Source organism: Nomascus leucogenys, chromosome 11 (assembly GCF_006542625.1).
Source record: "Nomascus leucogenys isolate Asia chromosome 11, Asia_NLE_v1, whole genome shotgun sequence".
In the NCBI taxonomy this organism is placed as follows: Eukaryota; Metazoa; Chordata; class Mammalia; order Primates; family Hylobatidae; genus Nomascus; species Nomascus leucogenys.
Window position 1 is genome coordinate 57,871,839 of NC_044391.1, and position 20,388 is coordinate 57,892,226.

General features: G+C 56.1%; 2 protein-coding genes across 6 annotated transcripts in view; one reads left to right on the forward strand and one right to left on the reverse strand.

The window, feature by feature from the left end:
- On the forward strand, positions 1-15,014 carry SPRYD3 (SPRY domain containing 3). Of its 2 annotated transcripts, XM_030822600.1 has the most exons (11): positions 1-104; positions 2,153-2,299; positions 3,573-3,648; positions 4,163-4,287; positions 4,599-4,734; positions 5,600-5,785; positions 11,066-11,215; positions 11,670-11,727; positions 12,698-12,817; positions 12,905-13,077; positions 13,425-15,014. In XM_030822600.1, exons 1-11 carry the CDS (start codon positions 82-84, stop codon positions 13,557-13,559), a joined length of 1,329 nt encoding a protein of 442 aa, XP_030678460.1. In that variant the 5' UTR covers positions 1-81; the 3' UTR covers positions 13,560-15,014. The 2 variants fall into 2 exon arrangements, with proteins under 2 accessions (XP_030678460.1, XP_030678461.1); XM_030822601.1 differs by lacking the exon at positions 5,600-5,785 and having other exon boundaries at positions 13,425-14,775.
- TNS2 (tensin 2) overlaps positions 15,015-20,388 on the reverse strand; it is a 20,216-nt gene continuing 14,842 nt past the window's right edge. For 2 of the 4 annotated variants that reach the window (XM_030822599.1, XM_030822598.1), the window contains exons 18-29: positions 19,133-20,344; positions 18,836-18,986; positions 18,127-18,716; positions 17,922-18,011; positions 17,450-17,575; positions 17,143-17,235; positions 16,936-17,013; positions 16,692-16,769; positions 16,132-16,300; positions 15,972-16,040; positions 15,802-15,831; positions 15,015-15,650 (exon numbers count right to left, since the gene is read on the reverse strand). In XM_030822599.1, the coding sequence (XP_030678459.1) occupies positions 15,512-15,650; positions 15,802-15,831; positions 15,972-16,040; positions 16,132-16,300; positions 16,692-16,769; positions 16,936-17,013; positions 17,143-17,235; positions 17,450-17,575; positions 17,922-18,011; positions 18,127-18,716; positions 18,836-18,986; positions 19,133-20,344 (2,825 nt within the window). In that variant the 3' untranslated portion in view covers positions 15,015-15,511. The remainder of the gene's footprint in view (positions 15,651-15,801; positions 15,832-15,971; positions 16,041-16,131; positions 16,301-16,691; positions 16,770-16,935; positions 17,014-17,142; positions 17,236-17,449; positions 17,576-17,921; positions 18,012-18,126; positions 18,717-18,835; positions 18,987-19,132; positions 20,345-20,388) is intronic. The other 2 variants (XM_030822596.1, XM_030822597.1) reach the window with 1 other exon arrangement.

Below are 20,388 nucleotides of genomic sequence, written 5' to 3' on the forward strand. Positions count from 1 at the left end.
GGAGTGAAGGAAAGGCGGGGACCCGGATGTGTGTGGTGGCGGCGGCCGAAGAGCTTGTGTGCGGAGCTGAGAGGCCTATGGATGAGGAGGACGCGGCGGCCCCGGTAGGCGGGGATCGGGGGCGGGGTCCCGGAGGCCTCGTATCTCCCCGGAGTCTGAAGCGGAAGGCGGGGGTCCTGGGCGGGGGCTCCGGGGCCAGGGGCGGGGCCCTGCGCTCTGGTCACTGGGCTTCTTCTGTCGGTGCACCCTCGGCCCAGTGCAGGGCCTGGGGAGACTGGGCGTAGGCACACGGATGGGCTGGGGCCCCGCTGCCCCCGGGTCTCATCTCAGTGATCAGGCCGTGCCCGGGGAGGAGACAGGGCCCAGTAGGGCCGCCACTCGCCGGTGCCAAGACTGTGGGGTCTAGGCAACCAGCATCTACCTGGGGTCGAGTCCTGGCTGAGTGCCCGGGAGCGGAATCTTAGGGCTGTCTGTCCCACAGGTGCCTACTCTTCTGGGCCACGTGGTGGGCTGTAGCTACTGCATAAGAGTCGGAATTTGCGCATTGGGATCAAATTCAGCCCAGCCAAGGCTTACTAAGCACCTACCGTGTGCAAAGCAATGTCAGGCCTTAAGAAAACCCCTGTCCCAGGGTTTGGGGAATGGGGAGAGAAGAGTACTTCACCTCTTACTCACTTTTGGCTCCCAGGAAAAGTCATTCATTCATTTATATGTAGGCACTGATGGTTGTTTAAATACCTGGATCATCCCACTCCCATCCATCGGCGCTGCTACCGACTTAGTGGATGTCATTTCTCATGCGAACTGCTGCAACAACCTCTGAATTGTTTGCCCACATCTGTTCTTGATCCTCTTGTGATCAGTTCTCCAACCAGCAGCTGGAATGATCTTTAGGAATTGATTAAGATCGTGGCTTTTTTTTTTTTTTTTTTTTGAGATGGAGTTTCTGTCGCCCAGGCTGGAGTGCAGTGGGACGATCTCGGCTCACTGCAAACTCCACCTCCCAGGTTCAAGCAATTCTTTTGCCTCAGCCTCCTGAGTAGCTGGGATTACAGGCGCGTACCACCACGCCTGGCTAATTTTTTTGTATTTTTAGTAGAGACGGGGTTTCACCATGTTGGTCAGGCTGGTCTTCAACTCCTGATCTCGTGATCCTCCCACCTCGGCCTCCCAAAGTGCTGGGATCACAGGCGTGAGCCACCAGGCCCAGGATCGTGGCATTTTTTTTTTCTTTTTTTTTTGAGACAGGGCTCCGTCAGCCAGGCTGGAGTGTAGTGGCAGAGTCAGAACTGACTGCACCCTTGACCTGCCAGACTCAAGCCGTCCTCAGTCTCCTTAGTAGCTGGGACTACAGGTGCACGCTGCCACACGTGGCTCATTGTTTTAATTTTTAGTAGAGATGAGGTCTCACTATGTTGCCCAGGCTGGTCTGGAAGTCCTGGCCTCAAGCGATCCTCCTGCCTCAGCCTCCCAAGGTGCTGGGATTGCAGGCATGAGCCATCATACCCGGCCAATCATGGCATTTCCTTGCTTACAACCCTCCAGAAGTTTCCATCTTGGAATAAAATCCAAAGTCCTTACCATTGTCTGTAGGGCCATGATCTGACTCCTGCCTTATTCTCATCTTGTACATTCTCCCTCACATTCCCTATACACCAGCTGTCCATGCCTTTTTCTGTTTCTCTACCATGCCAGCTCTCTTCCACCCAAGGACCTGTGGCTGCCCTTCCTGCCTAGAATATGCCTGGCTTGTCATATGCCTAGCTCCTTTTCAACTCAAATGTCACCTCCTTAGAGAGACCGCCTCTGTCCACTCTGTCCACTGCCTCCAGATTCTTTATCATATCACCCTGTTCTTTTCTCCACTGCCTGAAATTATGTCTGTTTATTGCCTGTCATGTCCAGCTCCCAGCCTGTGAGAATGGGAATCCTGTCCATCTTGTTCACAGCTCCATCCCTAGCACAGAGAAGAGCGCACATAGTAGGAACTTGGTAAATGTTTGTTGAATGGAAGAAAGAAGATGGAGGTTGTTGAGGTCAATCTGGGCAGCTGGCCTCAAGGCCAGTGCCTTCTCTACATTCTGGGTTACAGAGGCTGAGGTGCTTTACCTAGGGCCCTGCTTTCTCCTCAATCCCCTTCTCCCCTTGGCAGGTTTGTTCTCATGAACAAGATGGATGACCTCAACCTGCACTACCGGTTTCTGAATTGGCGCCGGCGGATCCGGGAGATTCGAGAGGTCCGAGCTTTCCGATATCAGGAGAGGTTCAAACATATCCTTGTAGATGGAGATACTTTGAGGTGAGTTCAGGGGAATGCCTCCACATTTTCTTCTCTGTTCCAGATCTTGGAGAGGAAAGGGTTTTTTTCCTGCACAGGGAAAGGGGGATGCTCTTGACTCCAGAGGCCTTTCTTTTTCTTTTTTTTTTTTTTAAGACAGAGTCTCGCTCTGTCACCCAGGCTACAGTGCAGTGGCATGATCTCAACTCACTGCAACCTCCGCCTCCTGGGTTCAAGCGATTCTCCTGCCTCAGCTTCCCAAGTAGCTGGGATTACAGGCGTGCACCACCACATATGGCTGATTTTTTGTATTTTTGGTAGAGACAGGGTTTCACCATGTTGGCCAGGCAGGTCTCAAACTCCTGACCTCAAGTGATCCACTCGCCCAGAGGCCTTTCTGAGTGGAGCAGTGTGTGCTGCCTCACCCTGCACTCACCTCTGTCTCTGTCACTGGGTGGTTCTGTCCTCATCCAGTAAGGAGGGGATCCAGCTGGGTAGGGGAAGGGATCACGTCAGACACAGGAGGCTGCTGGGGTCTCAGAAGCTTCCTAGGTGCTTTGTTGAGAAGACTCCGGTGGGGTACCTGAGTCTCCTGCCACTGTCTCAGGGATTAGGTCTAGTGAAGAGTGGCTGTTTCAGAGATAGTTGATTTCCTGTTTGGGGAAGGGCCATTCTATAGTGTACCCTGTCCACCAACTCCTGTATTTCCAGCCCCTTGGCTTATGTGTGTGTTTCCTCCCTCTTTTCTGGCTTGAACCCTTTCCCTGACTCCTTCTGAGCCCATGCTCTCACAAAGTTCCACTGAAGGGGGAAGAAAGTAGTACTGTTTAACTAGAGGCAAGAAAGCTGAGGAGTGGGAACTGGATCACTGTCTTCCAATCAATGAAGGGCTTTGGTACAAAGAGGATAGAGACCAGCCATTATTCTCCAGCTCCACTGAGGACAGAGCCAAAGGAAAAGGGCCGAAGCTGCAGCATGAGAGATCGAGGTTACACAGGGTTGTGAGACCTCTCTTAGGCAAGTAAGGGAGGCTCTACATTCTTTTCCTCCTGGAAATGAAGAAACCAGGCTTGCACTGGTCTGGTACGGGTTGGATTCCAGCTGGAGGCTGCGAGAGGAGTAGGGTGAGGTGACCTTAAGTATCTGGTTATGATGTCTGCTGATGTACTGAAGTGCAGCCTGATGGATTCTCCTGTGTGCTGGCCCTTGCAGGGTAAGGGTGGGAGAAGCTGAGGCCCTCCCCCTACTCTTGGGCTAGGCTGCTAATGGAATTCCCCCTTCATTCCTCCTTCAGTTATCACGGAAACTCTGGTGAAGTTGGCTGCTATGTGGCTTCTCGACCCCTGACCAAGGACAGCAATTATTTTGAGGTGATCAAGGCAGTGGGTGGGCAGAGCAGGGGGTGAGCTTGGGGGTGAGATCATTAAGCCCCAAGGAGCTCCTTTACTAGATGTATGACCTGGGCCTTTTAATTTTCCATCAGGGCCGTCCTGTTGGCTAGGAAATAGGTGCAGGATAGCATGGCCCTCATCTGAGAGATAGGTGCCCTGGAAACCTGTCACCCTGTCCCTTCTGCTGTCCTACCCCTTACCTAGGTAGACTTTGACCCATATCCCAGACTTGACTCATGTCCCCTAACCCAAACCCACCATACAGGGACGTGAGTCCTATCTTTCTCCAAAGCTTGGGAGTGATTTTCTAAGTGAAATAGGCACCCGCTCTCACCAGTTCCCCCCTCTGAGTATCTTATCTTTTTTCCTGATTCCCATGTCCTTTTCTCTATGAGCCTCAGCCCCCTTTAATCTCTAAGTCCCCTTCCCCCACCCCTAGCAATTCATCCCATTTCCCAGCCCCGCTGACTGTGCCCTGCTTTCTTCTCTCCAGGTGTCTATTGTGGACAGTGGAGTCCGGGGCACCATTGCTGTGGGGCTGGTCCCTCAGTACTACAGCTTGGATCACCAGCCTGGCTGGTTGCCTGACTCTGTAGCCTACCATGCTGATGATGGCAAGTGAGTTGCCTCCTGTGGAATCCGGCCCTTTTCCTATGGATTTGGGAATCTTAGATCTGAGGAAGTACCTTGGGTTGGCTTTTCCCATTGGGTGTTTCATAGACATTTCTGGTCAGGACAGGGAAGTGGCCTGGCAGCTACCCTTAAAGGCTTACAGACTAGAGGAGGGTGATGCTCACGCCAGGACGTAAGTGGGTACCATCACAGAGTGACCAGGAGCAGCAAGATGAGGATGAGGCTTCTGCTGTCAGGGCTGGGGAGAAGTTGGGAGGCCAGGCTCGGGTCCTGTGTCTGTACTACTCTGTCTGCAGGCTGTACAATGGCCGAGCCAAGGGCCGCCAGTTTGGGTCAAAGTGCAACTCCGGGGACCGGATTGGCTGTGGCATTGAGCCTGTGTCCTTTGATGTGCAGACCGCCCAGATCTTCTTTACCAAAAATGGGAAGCGGGTGAGTGGGAAATCGTGAGTGGGATTTACATGGCTGAAATCTGCCCAAGGATTTGTGGGGAGTGATTAGGAAGAGTCTGCTGGCTGGGGCTTGCCCAGGGACCCTTGCACTGAGTTCCCATCTCCTCCAGTCCAGCCTCAGATTCTCCTGAAGTCTCCTGTGTGTAGGAGAAGATACTTCCCGTGGCCAGAGGAAGCTGGGACATTGCCCAGATGACAGGCAGAGAGAGGCAAGTTAGTGGAGCAGAGGATGAGCAGGAATTGTGGGGAACAGAATTGGGTGATTTGGGGGAAAGTTTTGAGCAGATAAAAGAGAGGGGAAGATTATGGCCTGGCCATGTAAGCTGGAGGTCCTCTTTGGGTTTTGACTTGAGTACTTTTGGGGATATGTCCTTTCTGTGTCCTGTTTTCCTTGTTGCACATCTCTTTCACTATCCTCTTCATAGAGAGACTAGGCATGGTGAGGAGATGGGACAGGAGCCAATAGTAGAGACATGCAGCTCTCTCCCTTCTATCCAACTCCATCTCCCACATTGGGAAATTGGTTTCTCAGGCCTTGGCCAAGGGGTCCTGCTGCCTTAGCGTCTGCGCTTTGGCACTCTCCTGTCCAGCACACGTACTGAAAGTGTTTGGCAGCAAGTTAGGAGACTTGTGTTTGTCTTCTAGCTCTGTAGATACCTTGCTCAGCCAGGGGTACTTAGCACATTTGTAAACTTTTCTGCACCTCTGGGTTGCTTTTTTTTTTTAAAATCTGTCAGTGTGTGTGATAATTATTGGTTGCATCATCTTAAAAGTACCCTTGTGAGAATTAGGTGAGCTATGGAAAAGCAGGCCAGGTGGCAGCTCCCTCTTTCCCCCCACTGCAGGTGGGCTCTACCATCATGCCCATGTCCCCAGATGGACTGTTCCCAGCAGTGGGCATGCACTCCCTGGGTGAGGAAGTGCGGCTGCACCTCAACGCTGAGCTGGGCCGCGAGGACGACAGCGTCATGATGGTGGACAGTTACGAGGACGAATGGGGCCGGCTACATGATGTCAGAGTCTGTGGGACTGTAAGTAGCGGATGGGAGGGTGGGAGGGGCTGGGTCAGAGGAGGCTGGGCAGAACACCTGTGGGCACATGGTCATGTCTGAATTGCTGGGAATGGGGAGTCGGGACAGTGTCCGTGTGGGGTTCGGCAAGATAGCCTAGGCTCTTGACATGAGTCCTTGAGTACAGATCTGTGTTTTCTTTAGCACGTATTCTCTTTTCTTCACTTCCTCGTCTTCGGGGAACTCAGGTTCATAGTTTGACCCTGGGAGCAAGTAGTTCTGCTTTGCCTTTTTTGGTTCCTTCAGCTTCTGGTGTCTTCTACAGCCCTGCACACCTGCCTTTGAGGGGCTGGGGGTTGATCTGGAGGCAAAATGCCTGGCCCAGGCTTTTCATTCAAAGTGTTGTGGGGCAGGTGTGGTCAGAAGTCCCACACATGTGGTGGAAGGTTCTTAGCCACCTTTTTTGAGGAAGCGTCAATGTCAGTTTCTGTTGTCTTATCCTTGCATATGATAGAGGATTAGAATGGAGGCAGGTAAAGATTCGGTGAGCATCCTTGCACCTCCAAACTTGCTTCATTTATCTTTTCCTCATACCTGCTTTAGTATGGATTTTAAGCTTCGTTGGGAAGCATGTGGAGCTTGAGAAAGGGAAATTCTTCCTCCCCGGATTTTAAGTTTTGTTGGAAAATTCATGAACCTTGAGAAAGGGAAATTCTTCCTATCTGCCTCAGTACACTGTGCTGCATTGGGAGTGAATGGACGCCAAGTCCAGGATCTGGCCCTGACCTCTAGTGGGCTGCTCAGCCCTCCCACTTTGAGTTGTCCCTCTCCTACCCCCTTGCTCCTGGCCTGGCCTTTTTCTCCACCCTCTGGCCTTTCCACCCCTACCCAGGCTGTTTTCAACTCAGTCTTTGATAACAAAACAGAAGCAGTGGGGGGTGGGAGTGGATTAGGAGCCAGGCCTCCCCCGGTGAAGTGGAACTCAGGGAAAATGACAGGAAATGTGCCCTCCCGCTGCTTCTGACACTCTGCACCCCCTTCTGGCATCAGGGTCCCAGGCTGCAGTGACCAAGAGCTAAGAGGCCTCAGATGCCCACTCCGTGACTCTCATGTCTTTCCTTTTTTCCCCTCAATCTACCATCATTCTGACAATATCTACAGAGTTAAACTTGGGGCTGAGCCAGGGCGATGTTCCAGCTCTCATCTCTGACCTCTCCTCAAGAGTTTTTTCCTGGCATCCTTTCTCTGCCTGGACCTGTCCCCACTCTGCTATCAGCTCCTCCCAGGCAATCTTTTCTAATTGATGCAGAATCCTGTAGACATTTATAAATAGCCTTCCTTCCTCCCCACCCTCCGCCCAACACCTTCAGCCACTTATTTAAGAGTTTTTTTCTTTTTTAGACATAAGCTGTTGAGTTGGGCCCTTCTCTCAGACCCTCACCCCAGCTTGGGCCAGGCGGCAGGGTGGGAGCACTACTCCTGGAGCACCCGTTCCTCTGGGGCTGACTTGGACGTGAGCCTCCTGAGGGACATGTGCCTTTTTCCAGTCATGCCCACTTTCCTTTCTTTTTTTTTTAAAGACAGGCTCTCACTCTGTCACCCAGACTGGAGTGCTGGTTCACTTCAGCCTCCACCTCCCAGGCTCAAGGGATCCTCCCACCTTGGCCTCCCAAATTGCTGGGATTAGAGGCATGAGCCACTGCACTGGGCCTCAACAGTTGTTAGATTTGAGTCTTTGGATATAGACAGACCTGGCTCTTTTTTGAGTGGAATTCTTCCCCTGCCTCGTGTGGCCTGTTTCCCCCTCCTAAAGAGTCCACCTCCCCAGAGCTCTGAGGGGTTGAGGAATTGCTGGGGCACTTGCTCAGGGGTGAGTATTGCCTCTTGCATCATTCCTGCCTCCAGGCCTCGCAAAGTGAGGTAATGTCGTGGAGGGGAGCTGGGGGCAGTGGGTAACAGCTGGGGGATTAGACTCATTCTGTGTTTGTGCCCTGTTCACAGCTCCTCTGACAACTCCTTAGTGACAGGGGCAACAGCTTTGGTACACACAGGGTGGTGAAGGAGGCCCCACCCTCCCAGGGGTCCTCCCCAGACCCAGCCCAGAGAGAGGCCGTGTTGGGGCCTGAGCTGGCCAGTGGAGAGTGTGTACTCAGTTCCTGTTTCAGTTGCTTCTGGGCCCTCAGGGCACTGAGCCCTTCCTTGCTCCTGTCAAGAGGGATTAGGGTCTCTGCTGGCAAGGGGAGGAGGGCAGATACCAGCAGTGGAGAAGAGGCTGGGAAGGTGCTACTGGTAGAGGGAGGGTGTGGAGTGCACGAGACTGTCCACACTCTGGTCCGCAGCCGCCTTGGCTTCTTGGGGCTTTGGTGGTGTGTATGTATTGGGGAGAGACCCAAAGAAAGGGCTCCCTCTTCCCCCACCAAAAATGCAGAGAAACATTTCTGTTGATTGGACATTGTTTGAGAGGAGACACATAGGGTACAGTTGTCTGGGGAGTGGCCATCGTCCTGGTTGGCCTAAGGGACCATTGCAATTCGAAGTAAGGGCTAAGATGAAAGATCATTTCCTTGTTTGTGATTGGCAATTCCAGTGTAACCCCATTTCCTGATTTAGGGAGAGGCAGCAATGTGTATTGGTCACTTCATTAAGTCTTCCCACCTGTTTCTGGAAATCCAGGTAATCTTTTTTTTTTTGGAGACGGAGTCTGGCTCTGTCACCCAGGCTGGAGTGCAGTGGCTCGATGTCTGCTCACTGCAAGCTCTGCCTCCCAGGTTCATGCCATTCTCCTGCCTCAGCCTCCCGAATAGCTGGGACTACAGGCACCCGCCACCGCGCCCGGCTAATTTTTTTGTATTTTTAGTAGAGACAGGGTTTCACTGTGTTAGCCAGGATGGTCTCGATCTCCTGACCTCGTGATCCGCCCGCCTCGGCCTCCCAAAGTGCTGGGATTACAGGCGTGAGCCACCGCGCCCGGCCGGAAATCCAGGTAATCTTATCTTGAGTTTACTGTTGAAGAAACCAAGGCTTAAGGAGGTGAATGTCATTTGCCTGAGGTTAGCGGCTGTTAAGTAATAGAAGTTAGGATTTGAACCCAGGTCTGTCGGATTCTGAGGTACAGATTGAGGGACCAGCATCAAGATCCTAACAGTTCAGACTCTAAGCGTTAACCTTCACTCCTCCTCTAGGTTCCTAACAGCTATAGACCAAGGAGGCAGAGGAATGTACTCAAAAAAGAATCTGTCAGGGAGGCCAAATATTCCCCCCACTTCCACCCCTCTGAGTTCTCTGGGAAGGCTCAGGAGGGGTTGGGGGAACTTTGTCCAGGAGCAGGAGAGTGGATCAGGAGGTTTCTGATGGTTTTCACCGTGAGGGCTGGGCGGTCCCCTCTGAGGAGGGCACGCTGTACAAGCCTCACCTGTACACTGTACAAGTACCTAGTCGTCCAGGACATCAGCATTCTGTCCGAAGTGCTCTGTGGTTGGCAGGTGGAGAGTGGGTTTTAGAGACCCATGTTGGGGTAGTCCATCCTGGCTTTTAGCGTGAGAAAGCACCTCCACCCTATCCGGAGACAGAAATGTAGCAGCTACCCTCTTCTGAGCTGAGGCAAAGGGAAGGGCTGGGCGGGTATTTCTCAAAGATCAGGGTCTGGATCGGCTGTCTTTTGGCTCTGGAAATGGAGAACACTGTGTTTCCTACACCGAGGCCAGTTGGATAGAATGGGTCAAAGGCAGCTGTGGGGTCCCCCACCCAGTTCTGCAATGCTGGGTGGAGAGGGTGGGCTGGGGGCTGCTCTGCCTGGGTGGAGTCTAAACTAGTTAATGTGGATCAAGCCACACCCCTCATGGCTTGCTGGGGAGAGAGGCAGAGGAGGAACCCAGGCTGAGCAGAGAATACACCATGAACAGAAGTCAAACAGTGTGGCCTTGGGAATGGGCTTAGGTGGTCTCCCGTGCATGTTGCTTTCCCCCTCATCTATCCCCAGTTATCTTTGGAGAGGAGGGAAGGATGGACTTGAGGTGGTGGGGCTGAGATCCAGGGCTGAGAAAGGCACCAAGCCCCTCTAGTCCTACTCTCAGAAGGGGTTAGTAGCACCCCGCTCGAAGCACCTGAGCTAAGCAGCCGGCCATCTGAGGCTGGGAGTGGGGATGCGGGAGCAGCCTCTGCTGGAGACACGCACAGGCTTCTGTGCTGATGCAGGTGGGCATAATTCCTTTCCTGTTCAGGCAGGAATCTGTGAGAGGTGAGAGGCCGGCATCCCAAAGCTTGCCAGGGAGACATGGAGGAGGTCCCCAGGCAAAATGTTTCCTTCAGGGCTGCAGGGGCGGGAGGGTAGAAGAAAGTCTTGAGGGGCAGTTGGGCTAATTAAAAGGAGATTAAGGAATCCCAGGTGAGGCTGAAGGTGGGGGAAAGAGGGGATGGGGTTGAGTCATCACCCCACTATTACCATGACAACTGACAAATAAATCCTCCCAGATTGGGGGTTGCCGCCCCGTCGTGCCCAGGCAGGACCATTGTGGGACTGAAGAGCCCCAAGAAGCCATCAGTCATCTCCCCTCTCCTACCTCCACGCCCCTACTCCAGCTTGAATGAGCAATGAGGGGCTGGGAACAGCTAAGCCTGCCTCTGTCTTCATTTTGACCTCTCCCCTCCCTCACATGAAATGAGGGAGTAGAGCTGGGCGTTCTGGGTCCCTGGGCTCCCCTCAGCACCTCCCTGACCCAGCTAAGAACAGCTGTGTTCACAGCCAAGTAAAACAAGGACCTTGAGAAATTATGTCAGGCCCATCCCAGGCAGAATTGGCTTCTGAACTCACCCCCTTCCCCTGAATATCTGGGGTTGGCACCTAACTTCTGCATCCTCCCTGTCCTCATTAGGCCCCCTGAGAAAGTCATCAAGTTTCCTCTCAGCTAGTCTTGCTTCTCCTTTCCCCTGTGTTTGGGACCCTGGGCGGACCTTTCCCAGCAGGAAAGGCTGCAGGGTTCTTCAGCGGGCGAGGATGCATCTAGAGCCCCCTGGTGTGCCGCTCCCCTAGCTGTGCTGCTTTCCCCAGCCTCCCAGAAAGTGTGTGGGGGAGGGGAAGGTGGGCATTCAGCAAGGGGTGCTCTCCCCTTTGCCTCCCACCCCGTCCTGCTCTTCCATGCTGGCCTAGAACTTTGGGGCCACATTGTGTCTCTAGGATTCTTTCCCTTTCAGCCAGGAGTTTTTGTCAGACCTGGGAAAGTGGGACCCAGACTGCCTTGGGCCCAGGTTTCCAGGGTGAGTGTCAGCCTGTCCCCTGACCCCTATCTGGCTCTTCCCCCACAGCTGCTGGAGTACTTAGGGAAGGGCAAAAGCATCGTGGATGTGGGGCTGGCCCAGGCCCGGCACCCACTCAGCACCCGCAGCCACTACTTCGAGGTGGAGATCGTGGACCCTGGAGAGAAATGCTACATCGCCCTGGGGCTGGCACGGAAGGTGGGCACAAAGGCTGAGCTTTTTTGCCCATGGAGCTGCTCAGGTCTGGGGCTGTTGGGGCAGCGCCAGGAAGCTCTTAGGAGAAACCAGGGGAGCCCAGGCTTTGGAGGGAGGGTGCTAAGCTGAGATGGAACACAGTTGTATGTGTCTGCTGTGTAAGAGTATACACCCCATGTGACCAGGGACCTGAGACAGGTCGTGACTGCACCACACACTAAGGCCTGGGGGGTGGGGGTGGGACATGCCATGGCTCTGGCCTTAAAAGCTTAACTAACACTTTCCTCACCCTCCCTGGTTCCCCTGAAGCCCCAGTGCCTGCAGGGTATGAGAGTGTGCGGGGTTGGCACTCTCTGGGTTGTGGTCTGTCCCAGAGGTTCAGATGCCACTCGCCACTCTCTCCTGTCTTCTTGTTTATGCATGGGACCATAGATTTTCTTTTCTCTTCTTGGTGCAGGACTATCCCAAGAACAGGCACCCTGGCTGGAGCAGAGGGTCTGTGGCTTATCATGCAGGTGAATAGCGGGCTGCCTGGGAAAGGTGGGATAGTGGGAGATGTGGAGGCATAGAGACATCCACTTTCCCCTCTCCTGGCCCCTCACAAATGGCCTTGCTCTTTGCCCTGCTGCTGGCTGACCTCCCCTTCCCAAATCGCTAGTGCTTCCTCCTCATCTATGTTTTCCTCCCAGCTCTGGAAACCAGGGGAGCAGGACAGGAGAGGGAGATCTGGGCCCAGATGGGACATTCCAGGCCTCTGAGCTGGTCCCCCCTGTGCCCTTCCTGCAGATCCTCATTTTCTTTTTTCTTTTCTTTCTTTTTTTTTCTGCTTGGTTTCCTTCAGGGCTTTAGGGCTTTCTTTAGAAGAAAACTGAGCCCAGAGTTCCCCGACCCACCTGCCCCCGCCTGCCCTCCCTGGGTGTTCATTCCTTCCCTAGGGCGCCCTCCTCTGACTCCTTTCCTAAGGGTTCCCCCTTACCCTTACCTTGAGCAGATGGATACTACGTCTCTTTATTTTATTTGGTGCCCCCTTCCCACATCTCTCTCTCCAATTTTTTTTTTTTTTTTTTTGAGATGGAGTCTCACTCTGTCGCCTAGACTGGAGTGCAGTGGCACGATCTCGGCTCACTGCAACCTCTGCCTCCCAGGCTCAAGTGATCTTCCCACCTCAGCCTCCCCAGTAGCTGGGACTACAGACGGGCGCCACCACGCCCAGCTAATTTTTGTATTTTTAGTAGAGATGTTTCGCCATGCTGGCCATGCTGGTCTCAAACTCCTGACTTCAGGTGATCCACCCGCCTCGGCCTCCCAAAGTCCTGGGATTCCAGGCGTGAGCCACCACGCCGGGCCTCTCTCTCCATCTTTGTTTCCGCCCTGACCCTTCCCTTCCTCTGAGGGGTGGGAAGTGTTCAGCTTCACGAGCTACTCTGGAGGTGTGGTGTCAGCCCTCCTTCCTCAAGTGTGTGTCTTCTTCCCTCCCTCCAACAGACGATGGGAAGATCTTCCATGGCAGCGGCGTGGGGGACCCCTTTGGGCCACGCTGTTACAAAGGGGACATCATGGGCTGTGGAATCATGTTCCCCCGGGACTACATTTTGGACAGTGAGGGTGAGTGGGGTGGGGGTGGCCAGCCGGGGCTGCTTGGGGCAGAGGGTGGAAAGGCACCACAGGAGCTCAGGTTTCCTGGTCTCCTAGGGGACAGTGATGACAGTTGTGACACAGTGATCCTGTCTCCGACTGCCCGGGCCGTCCGGAACGTGCGGAATGTCATGTACCTGCACCAGGAAGGGGAAGAAGAAGAGGAGGAAGAGGAAGAGGAAGAGGATGGGGAAGAGATAGAGCCGGAGCATGAGGGCAGGAAGGTGGTGGTGAGTAGGGAGAGTTTGGGGTGGGACCACGGTTCTTGAGTCTGGGCAAAGGGTGGGTATTAGTGGGGAACAGAACTCACAACCAGGGTGGGAAAGACGGGAAGCTCTGGCGTTGCCCAAGGGCTGTTCCGAGCTCCAGGGGTTGCTGGTATGGGGAGACGGTCTTGGGAGGCTGTTTTCCGGCTTCAGCACGCCCTCTGGTGGTCACTTCCTATATCACCTTAACTGCCCCTCTCCAGCCCCGCTGGAAGTTGGGGTGATTGGGGTTCAGGCCTGTGGAGCTCCAGCATCCTCAGGGAGGAGGCCACAGTCTGCTTGCTCCATTCTTCTCCCCACCTCCTCCCCAGGTTTTCTTCACTCGGAATGGCAAGATCATTGGGAAGAAGGATGCTGTTGTTCCTTCTGGAGGCTTCTTCCCTACCATTGGAATGCTGAGCTGCGGGGAGAAAGTCAAAGTAGATCTGCACCCCTTGAGTGGCTAGGGCCTCCCCTCCAGACCTGCTCCTTCTCCCTGCTCACCCTCTGCTGGGCCAGGCACCCAGTTCCTGACTTCCCAGAGGCTTCGTTTACCCAGCAGGCCCCTGGAGGTGTGTAGTCACTCTGCCCCCACTGGCTCGGGCCCCTGTCACGCTTCTCTGTGCCCACGTTTCTGACCTGGTGCTGCCACTGCTGTCAGTCCCTGGGCCTGAGTCCCTGGTTGGACAGGAATGGACCCAAAGAATGATGTTGGTATGTGGGTGGTCTCATTCGCTTCGGTCAGTGGGCTTCTGGGTCCCCCTTTCCCTCACTGGCCCTGTGTGGGTGGAGAGGCGTGAGCACCCTATCTCAGCTGCTATTTGGGCATGACGCTTTGTAGAGGGTGGAGTAGACAGCCCCCTCCCCTACTCCTTGAATTCCTCTTTCTTGTTTTCTTTCCTCGTTGTGTGAACCAGTTGCTGCTGTCATACCCCTGGCAGGGCCAGGGGACCTCTCTTTGGTCATCTCTGTCCTTTCACTGGCTGCTGCCCCAGGAAGACTCCTCTAGGCTCTCCATCTTTCCCTTGAGAGCTGGCTCCCCACCCCAACCTGCTCAGGCACCACAGAGGATCTGCGTCTCTGGCTCCCCATACCTGGACCCACATGGGTGGGTGCCTGTTGCATGTTTAAGAGAGGGGGGCTGTGAGGTGACAGGGCACTAGGGCCTTCACTCCTTTCTCCCCTTCCATCCTTTCTTTACCTGTGCCACCCATGTCCCTAGCTCCTGGGTACTGGGGCTGAGGCTCTGGCGCCTGTCTCCCTGCCAGCGTGAGGGCAAGACCCCAGAGCCTTAGCTGAGCAAGCCCAGAGGGGCAGCATGGCCCCTCCCTCCCCTTTTCCTGCTCCGTCCCATGCCTCAGCTTGCTGCTTGTGCCAGTTGCCTGTTTTGCTTCAGTGTTTGATTCTAGCACTTACATATGTCCTCCCCACCAAGCCCTCTATCTCCTTCTAATCTTTCAACCCCTGACCCCCTCCCCATAACAGTGACTTTTCCAGGGAGGAAGAGGGTGCAGGAGCTGTTGGCCTTGGTTTGCACAGAGCGGGTAGGGCTGTAGGGAAAGCGGGTGAGCTGTTGTGCTGCTGGGCCTCCTTTGGCCCTCGCTTCCCGCCCTACGATGTATGAAATGTATGTACAGACCAGAAATGTTTATACAGCCAATAAAGATGGAGTTTCCGTATTTATCAGTATGGCCGGAACCAGGAGCCTTTCCAGTCCACAGGGTTAGGAACAGGACTGCTGGATGGGGGCAGCCGAGGGCAGCTTGCTCATGGGGAGATGTGAACCAATATTGGGCCAGCGATGGGAATCATGTTCCATGGGCCTGGCTATAGGCCTGGGCCCTGGGATGCCCCCAGGAAGCACAGATACGTCCCCTGGGAGATGAGGCTTTGACCTTCCTGTGAATAAGTGTTGACTCCAATTTCGGCTAAAGTTTATAGAAATTCTTTATTATTAGACAAAAATAGACTCTCTTTTTTCCCCTATTCATGTGATCCTACTCTGAATCTCTGCTCAGAGGAGGCAGTGACTTGCTCCCCACCCCTTTCCCATCCCTGCCGTGCTGGGACCTGCAGCTGGGTGGAACTGGCAGGGGCTGATCCCCTGGAGGGCTGACGTTCTCCTGCAGGTGGGGCTGCCTGATCTCCTTCGGGGCTCAACTGCTGATGCCTCCTCACCCCTCACACACCCATCTCTGCCATCTGCTCACATGCAAGGTCATCTTGTGGGCCCGTCCACTTAACTTAGCAGGCTGGGGGTGGGGAAGGAGAGCAGTGTCCCAGGCCTGATGCCCACTCCTCATTCCTAAGGGAGGGTGATTTCTCCTGGGTCTCCTGGGTCCAGGCCAGGGGATGTGAGGGCTGTGGGTTGCTGGGAGGGGTGCAGTGTTGATGTGGGCTCTGAGCTTGTGGCCTTCCTTCATTTTCTCTGGCCCAGTAGAACTTTGGTGATGAAGGTGACAATGGCGCCAGCAGGCTGATCTGGGTCAAGCTCTGCAAAGAGGTGACACACATTCTCCCAGGGGCTTCCCGGCTTCTTGGCCACGAAACCAAAGACCCTAGGGGGATAAAGGGTGGGGAAGGGGCTTAACATTCCTTCCACAAGGGAATGTAGCTGGCCTTGGTGAGACGAATCAAATGCCAGCGTTGAGAGGACGGCGGTGCCCTGGTCCCTTGGAAGGAAGAGGCTGAATTCGTGGGGAGGCTTACTTGGAGGTGGTCCCGTCTGGGTTGGTCCATCTGCAGAAGGAGAAGAAGTATGAAGATGCACACCCCAGGGGACAGCTGCTGAAGGGGGGCCGGGGCTGGGGCTGGGGCTGCGAGCTGGGACCTGGTGGGACCATGGGGATTTGGGGCAAAGGGTTTGGAGGGAGGGTCACCTCCGGTCTTGAGGGTCAGTGCTGGAGAAGGTGATGCTGTTCACTGGATAATGGCGGCGAAAGAATAGCCTGCAAGGAGGAGGGTGAGGAAGGTCACACTCAGAAACAGGGGCCCCCAGGGGCCTTAAGCATGGGGTTCCACAGGGCTGAGTACACATACTTCCTTTGGTTGTCGGTCAGTGTAATGCCCTGGGCTGACACCTTGAAGTGGACAACAGCTGGTGTTGGGCGGGGGCTACAGCTCAGAGCTGCAGAGCTGGCCCGGGCCACAGCTTGGGGGCCCGTCAGTGACTCTGTCTCCACTGAGGTCAAGTAGAGCACGCTGCAGGCTACAGGGGCAGGGAGTGGATCAGGGAGGGAGTGCCCATCCCCTAGCCACCCCCACCAGCTCTTGCACATTCCCCAGCTACTGCTGTCACATGCTTTACAATCACATAGGTGACTTGTTAAAAAGGCAGATTCCACGACTCTACTGGATCTACAGTCAGAAGCGAGGCAGAGAAGCCTCCCTGCTACCACCCCATGATCCTCTTGTTCATGAGACTTTGAGAACCTAGGCTGAGGACCCAATTCCTCATCCCCAACAGTATGGGGCTCCCCTGCCCTCATGGGTTAGCCAGGGCTCACCCACCTCAAGGCCTTTCAGTGCCCCATGCCCTGTATCCACAATGCCCCCTTGGTGCCCAGGGAGAGGGAGGGGAGCGGAGGGGAAGTCTCTACCAGCACCCTGACGCAGAAGGTCTGCCGCTGTGCTCATGTTTGTGGGCACTGGAGCCTCTGGGGTCTCTTCCAGAGGATCTGAGGGCAATGAGAACCGACAGAGAAGCTCATAAGGCAGAGCGTTCCCCAGGCTGGAGCACTCCCTCTGCTTCCCCAAGGGAAGGTGGGGAGCCAAGACCTCTGGATCCTGCTTTGGCTACAGGGGGTGGGGAGAGATGAGGAGGACAGATGACCAGACACTCACCTTTGCTGGGAATGCGCAGGCAGCAGGGCAGGGAGATGGGGGAGATGGAGTGCTGGGAGACCAAGGCGGACAGGCTGCCTATGGGAGAGGAGGTAGGAAAGTCCTGAGGTGCCCAGGGTGCCCCGCCTTTCCCTTCCACCTTCCTGAGATCCTTGGCATCTCCCTAAACCGACCCAACGTAGCCTTCCCCAGGCTCCTGCTTCTCACCAAAGTAGGGCTCACTGGGGCAGCCCTTAATCTTCACCCCTTTGGGCCCAGTCTCGATGAGGAAATGACGGACCAGCTGTTCCACGGGGTCCCCTGAGAGGAGGAGGGGAAGATTGCAGCTTTAGGATTCCAGGTTCCAGCTTCTTCCCTAATGGGATTCTTTCCCGAGCAGCTGGGGTCTTTTCCTACCTCTCCCCTCCATAGTGGCATGGCCAGCAGCACAGCACCCCCACCTGCCCTGTTACCTTGCCTCTGGCACCGCCCCCCAACTTCGTCCCCACCCCACCCAGGTTTGGGTGTTCTGTACCTTTCCAGGGCTGGGCACTGGGTGGTGGTGTGGCCACCTTGAGGGCCAGCCCATAAGCTCCTTGGAATGAATGACTGTCCCTGATCAGGAAGGCCCCAGGGTCCTTGTCCTTCAGCAGGGCAATGGCTGCAGGGTGAGGGGTAGCAGGCAGTGGGGAGGAGTTTTCACAGGGGTGGACTGAGCCCCATGCAGCCCCCCTCCTCTGCTGCCAAGCTCCATGGGTCTCTGCCCTGACAGCTGTGGTGGTGGTAAGAGTCTGAGGCCAGGGCTCTAGAGTTCACAGGGGTTTTGACCATGTTGGATCTCACCGCCTTGGCCCAAAGTCCAGAATCACCTGCTGGTAAGCACTCAGCCAAGAGTAAACACAGCTGAGACAGGAAGAACCAAGAGCTTCAACAGGATGGGACTTAAAGCCAAGACGGACACCCTGGAGGGTCGGGTGGAGTGGGGTGGGGGCAGGCTGGCTTCTCACCTTGGTCACGGGACAGGTGTGGCTTGTACCAGAACTTGGATGTATCCTGGACAAACTTGACATTGCTTTGGCTCTCTTGTGTAGGAGGCTCTAGGACAGGGAGAGAGTAGGTTCAGACCCCAGGGTACCTGGGTCCCCATCCATGCCACATCCCAGGAGAAAGGGTTCTCTCAAGGTGGCCCCAACCCTCTCAAGGCCTTTATACCTGGGGGTTGGGGGACATTATCCGAGAGCAGAGGTGCGAAGGTGACATGGTGACTGATGCCTCTGGCTGGCGATGATGCCTGCTCTGGGCCCCAGGGTCCTGGCTGTTGCCCCGGCCCAGGCAGGTGGCGTTTCTCAGGAAGTGGGGGCTGGGTAAGGCCATTGGTGTCATAGGAGGCAGCCAGGGGGAAAGCAGGTGTAGGTGAGCTCTGAGGCGGCTCTGGGCTGGCCACAAGCCAGGGCATCTGGGAAGGCACAGGAGTAAGGGGAGACCCATCTGGGCTGTCTGGGGGGCCTCGAGAGCCTTGCCAGGGGGTGTGGCGGAGGCCAGGAAGTGTGGTAGGCACAGGGCTCCGAGGACTGGCGCCATCTGAGTGGCCCACTGGACTCCTTTCCTGAGGCCAGTCACTGGGCGAGCTGGGAGGGAAGGTCGGAGAGACTGGGCTAGGGGCCGGAGGCTCAGGCCCACTTCCCGACGGCAGCTCAGGGGCCTTTCCGGTGCCTGCCTGGGAAACAGGGGGCAACGCCTCGCCAGGACTCAGTCTCTGAGTGGGTGCTGAGGTGGGGGACCTGGTGTCCTGTCGCCGGGTGCTGTAGGGTGGAAGGGCAGATGGTCAGTGGAGCCCCCATTGTGGCTGCTCCCACCCCACCCGCCTTCACCAACTGCTTGGACAAGAAAGCACTCGAGCATCCCCGGCCCCTCTGCATACCTTTCCTTGCACTGGACTGGGCTGCTGGTGTGCAGGGGCATGGAGGGACCAGACAACTCTGACGAAGCACTGCATGGGGCATCTCGGGGAGACCGAGGCAGTGTGCTGTGCCCACTGGGGCCCTCCCTCCAGGACACCGGCTCCAGTGACTCTGCAGTGAAGGGGAGAGGTGGGCTGTGAGCAGGATGGGGCTCTTCTGTCTGGCTTAGCTGTTTCTCACCCTGTTCCCCCTTGACTTCCCCACCATCTTCCAGAACCTCCTCTGCCCTGGGCGCTCCGCACTCTGGTGCCCCTCACCTGCAGATGCCAAGGGTCCTGCTGAGGCCGAGTGCCCAGGCAATGGGTACCTGTCCCCTCCCTCCTCCGTAGGGATCTCGTAGCTCAGCTTCCTAGATTGTGGATAGGGCGGGCTGCCCGGGGAAATGGAGCCAGCCCTTGGGGAGTGGGCACCAGGGCTGGGATACCCTCTGCCCTCTCCTGGAGAGCCACAGCTATGAGGCACGCGGCCATATGCTGGGCAGTAACTGGGAACTGCTCCTCCATAGCTGTATGTCACCAGGGCAGGGTATCCTGGATGCCCATACCTGCCTTCGGGGCACATGGTGTAGGAGCAGCCCTCGTGCCCTTCCTCGCCTGCCTTGGGTGGCTTCAGGCAGCTGTAGTCAGGTATCGGGGCATGGTGATGCCCACAGGCAGGTAAGAGCAGAGGCAGCGGGTGCCCAGGCCGCACTGGGTGCAGGAGAGACTTGCCAGCCTCACTTGCCCACCCTTCTCCAGCCTCCCTCTCCAGCCGCAGTCCATACAAGGCTGCTGTAGGCAGCGCCAGCTTCTCCTCGCAGGCTGGGCATGGATATAGGGCAGGCAGCCCAGGGTCCTCCAGGATGACCACCTCCCGGTAGCCTGGGGCGCGGTAGCCAAAGTCCCCAGTGGCTGGTTTCCCCATCTCAGGTGGGTAAGGGTATGGCCCCTCTGACAGCGATCGGCAGAGGCGCCTCTTCTCCACCGAGGCCTCGGTGTAGCCCTGGGGTGATCCCTCATAGCCCCCGTAGGCCAGTCGCCTCCTCTCCAGGGTTCCCTCTGGCCGGTAGTAGCCCCCATTGGGGACCCCGCAGGGCTCCCGGTAGCCCTGGCGGCAGGAGCAGTGGCGGCTGAGGCCAGGCCTGTGGCCTGGATACACTCCGAGGTGGGGGCCTCCGCCCACAGGGGGCTGCTCTTCGTCATCTAGGATGGCCGTCTCGCGCCCAGCTCCCCGGCCCCCACCGGCCACTCCACAGCCTCCTAGGAGGCGATCCAGCTCCTGCCGTTCAGCAGCCGTAGGGGGCGGCCGGCCAGGGGACTCAGCAACCGGCTCTGTGGTCAGCGTGGAGGAATGGCCTGAGTCGCTGCTGACAGAGAGCATGGGCGGTGGTGGAGGCTCTGGAGAGGGCGCTGGGGGGTTCTGCCGGGGGGGCCGCTGCACCTGGGCATAAGGACTGCCATCCAGGGGACCCCGGGTATGGGTCAAGGAGCCTGAGTGAGGAAGAGGATCAGGGAGGGAGGGCAAGCGGGGAATA

Coding starts and splice junctions, on each gene's coding strand:
- SPRYD3 (XM_030822600.1), top strand. CDS start 82: ATGAGGAGGACGCGGCGGCCCCG. Junction 4,735..5,599: donor TTACCAAAAATGGGAAGCGG/GTGAGTGGGAAA, acceptor CCCCCACTGCAG/GTGGGCTCTACCATCATGCC. Junction 11,728..12,697: donor GTCTGTGGCTTATCATGCAG/GTGAATAGCGGG, acceptor TCCCTCCAACAG/ACGATGGGAAGATCTTCCAT.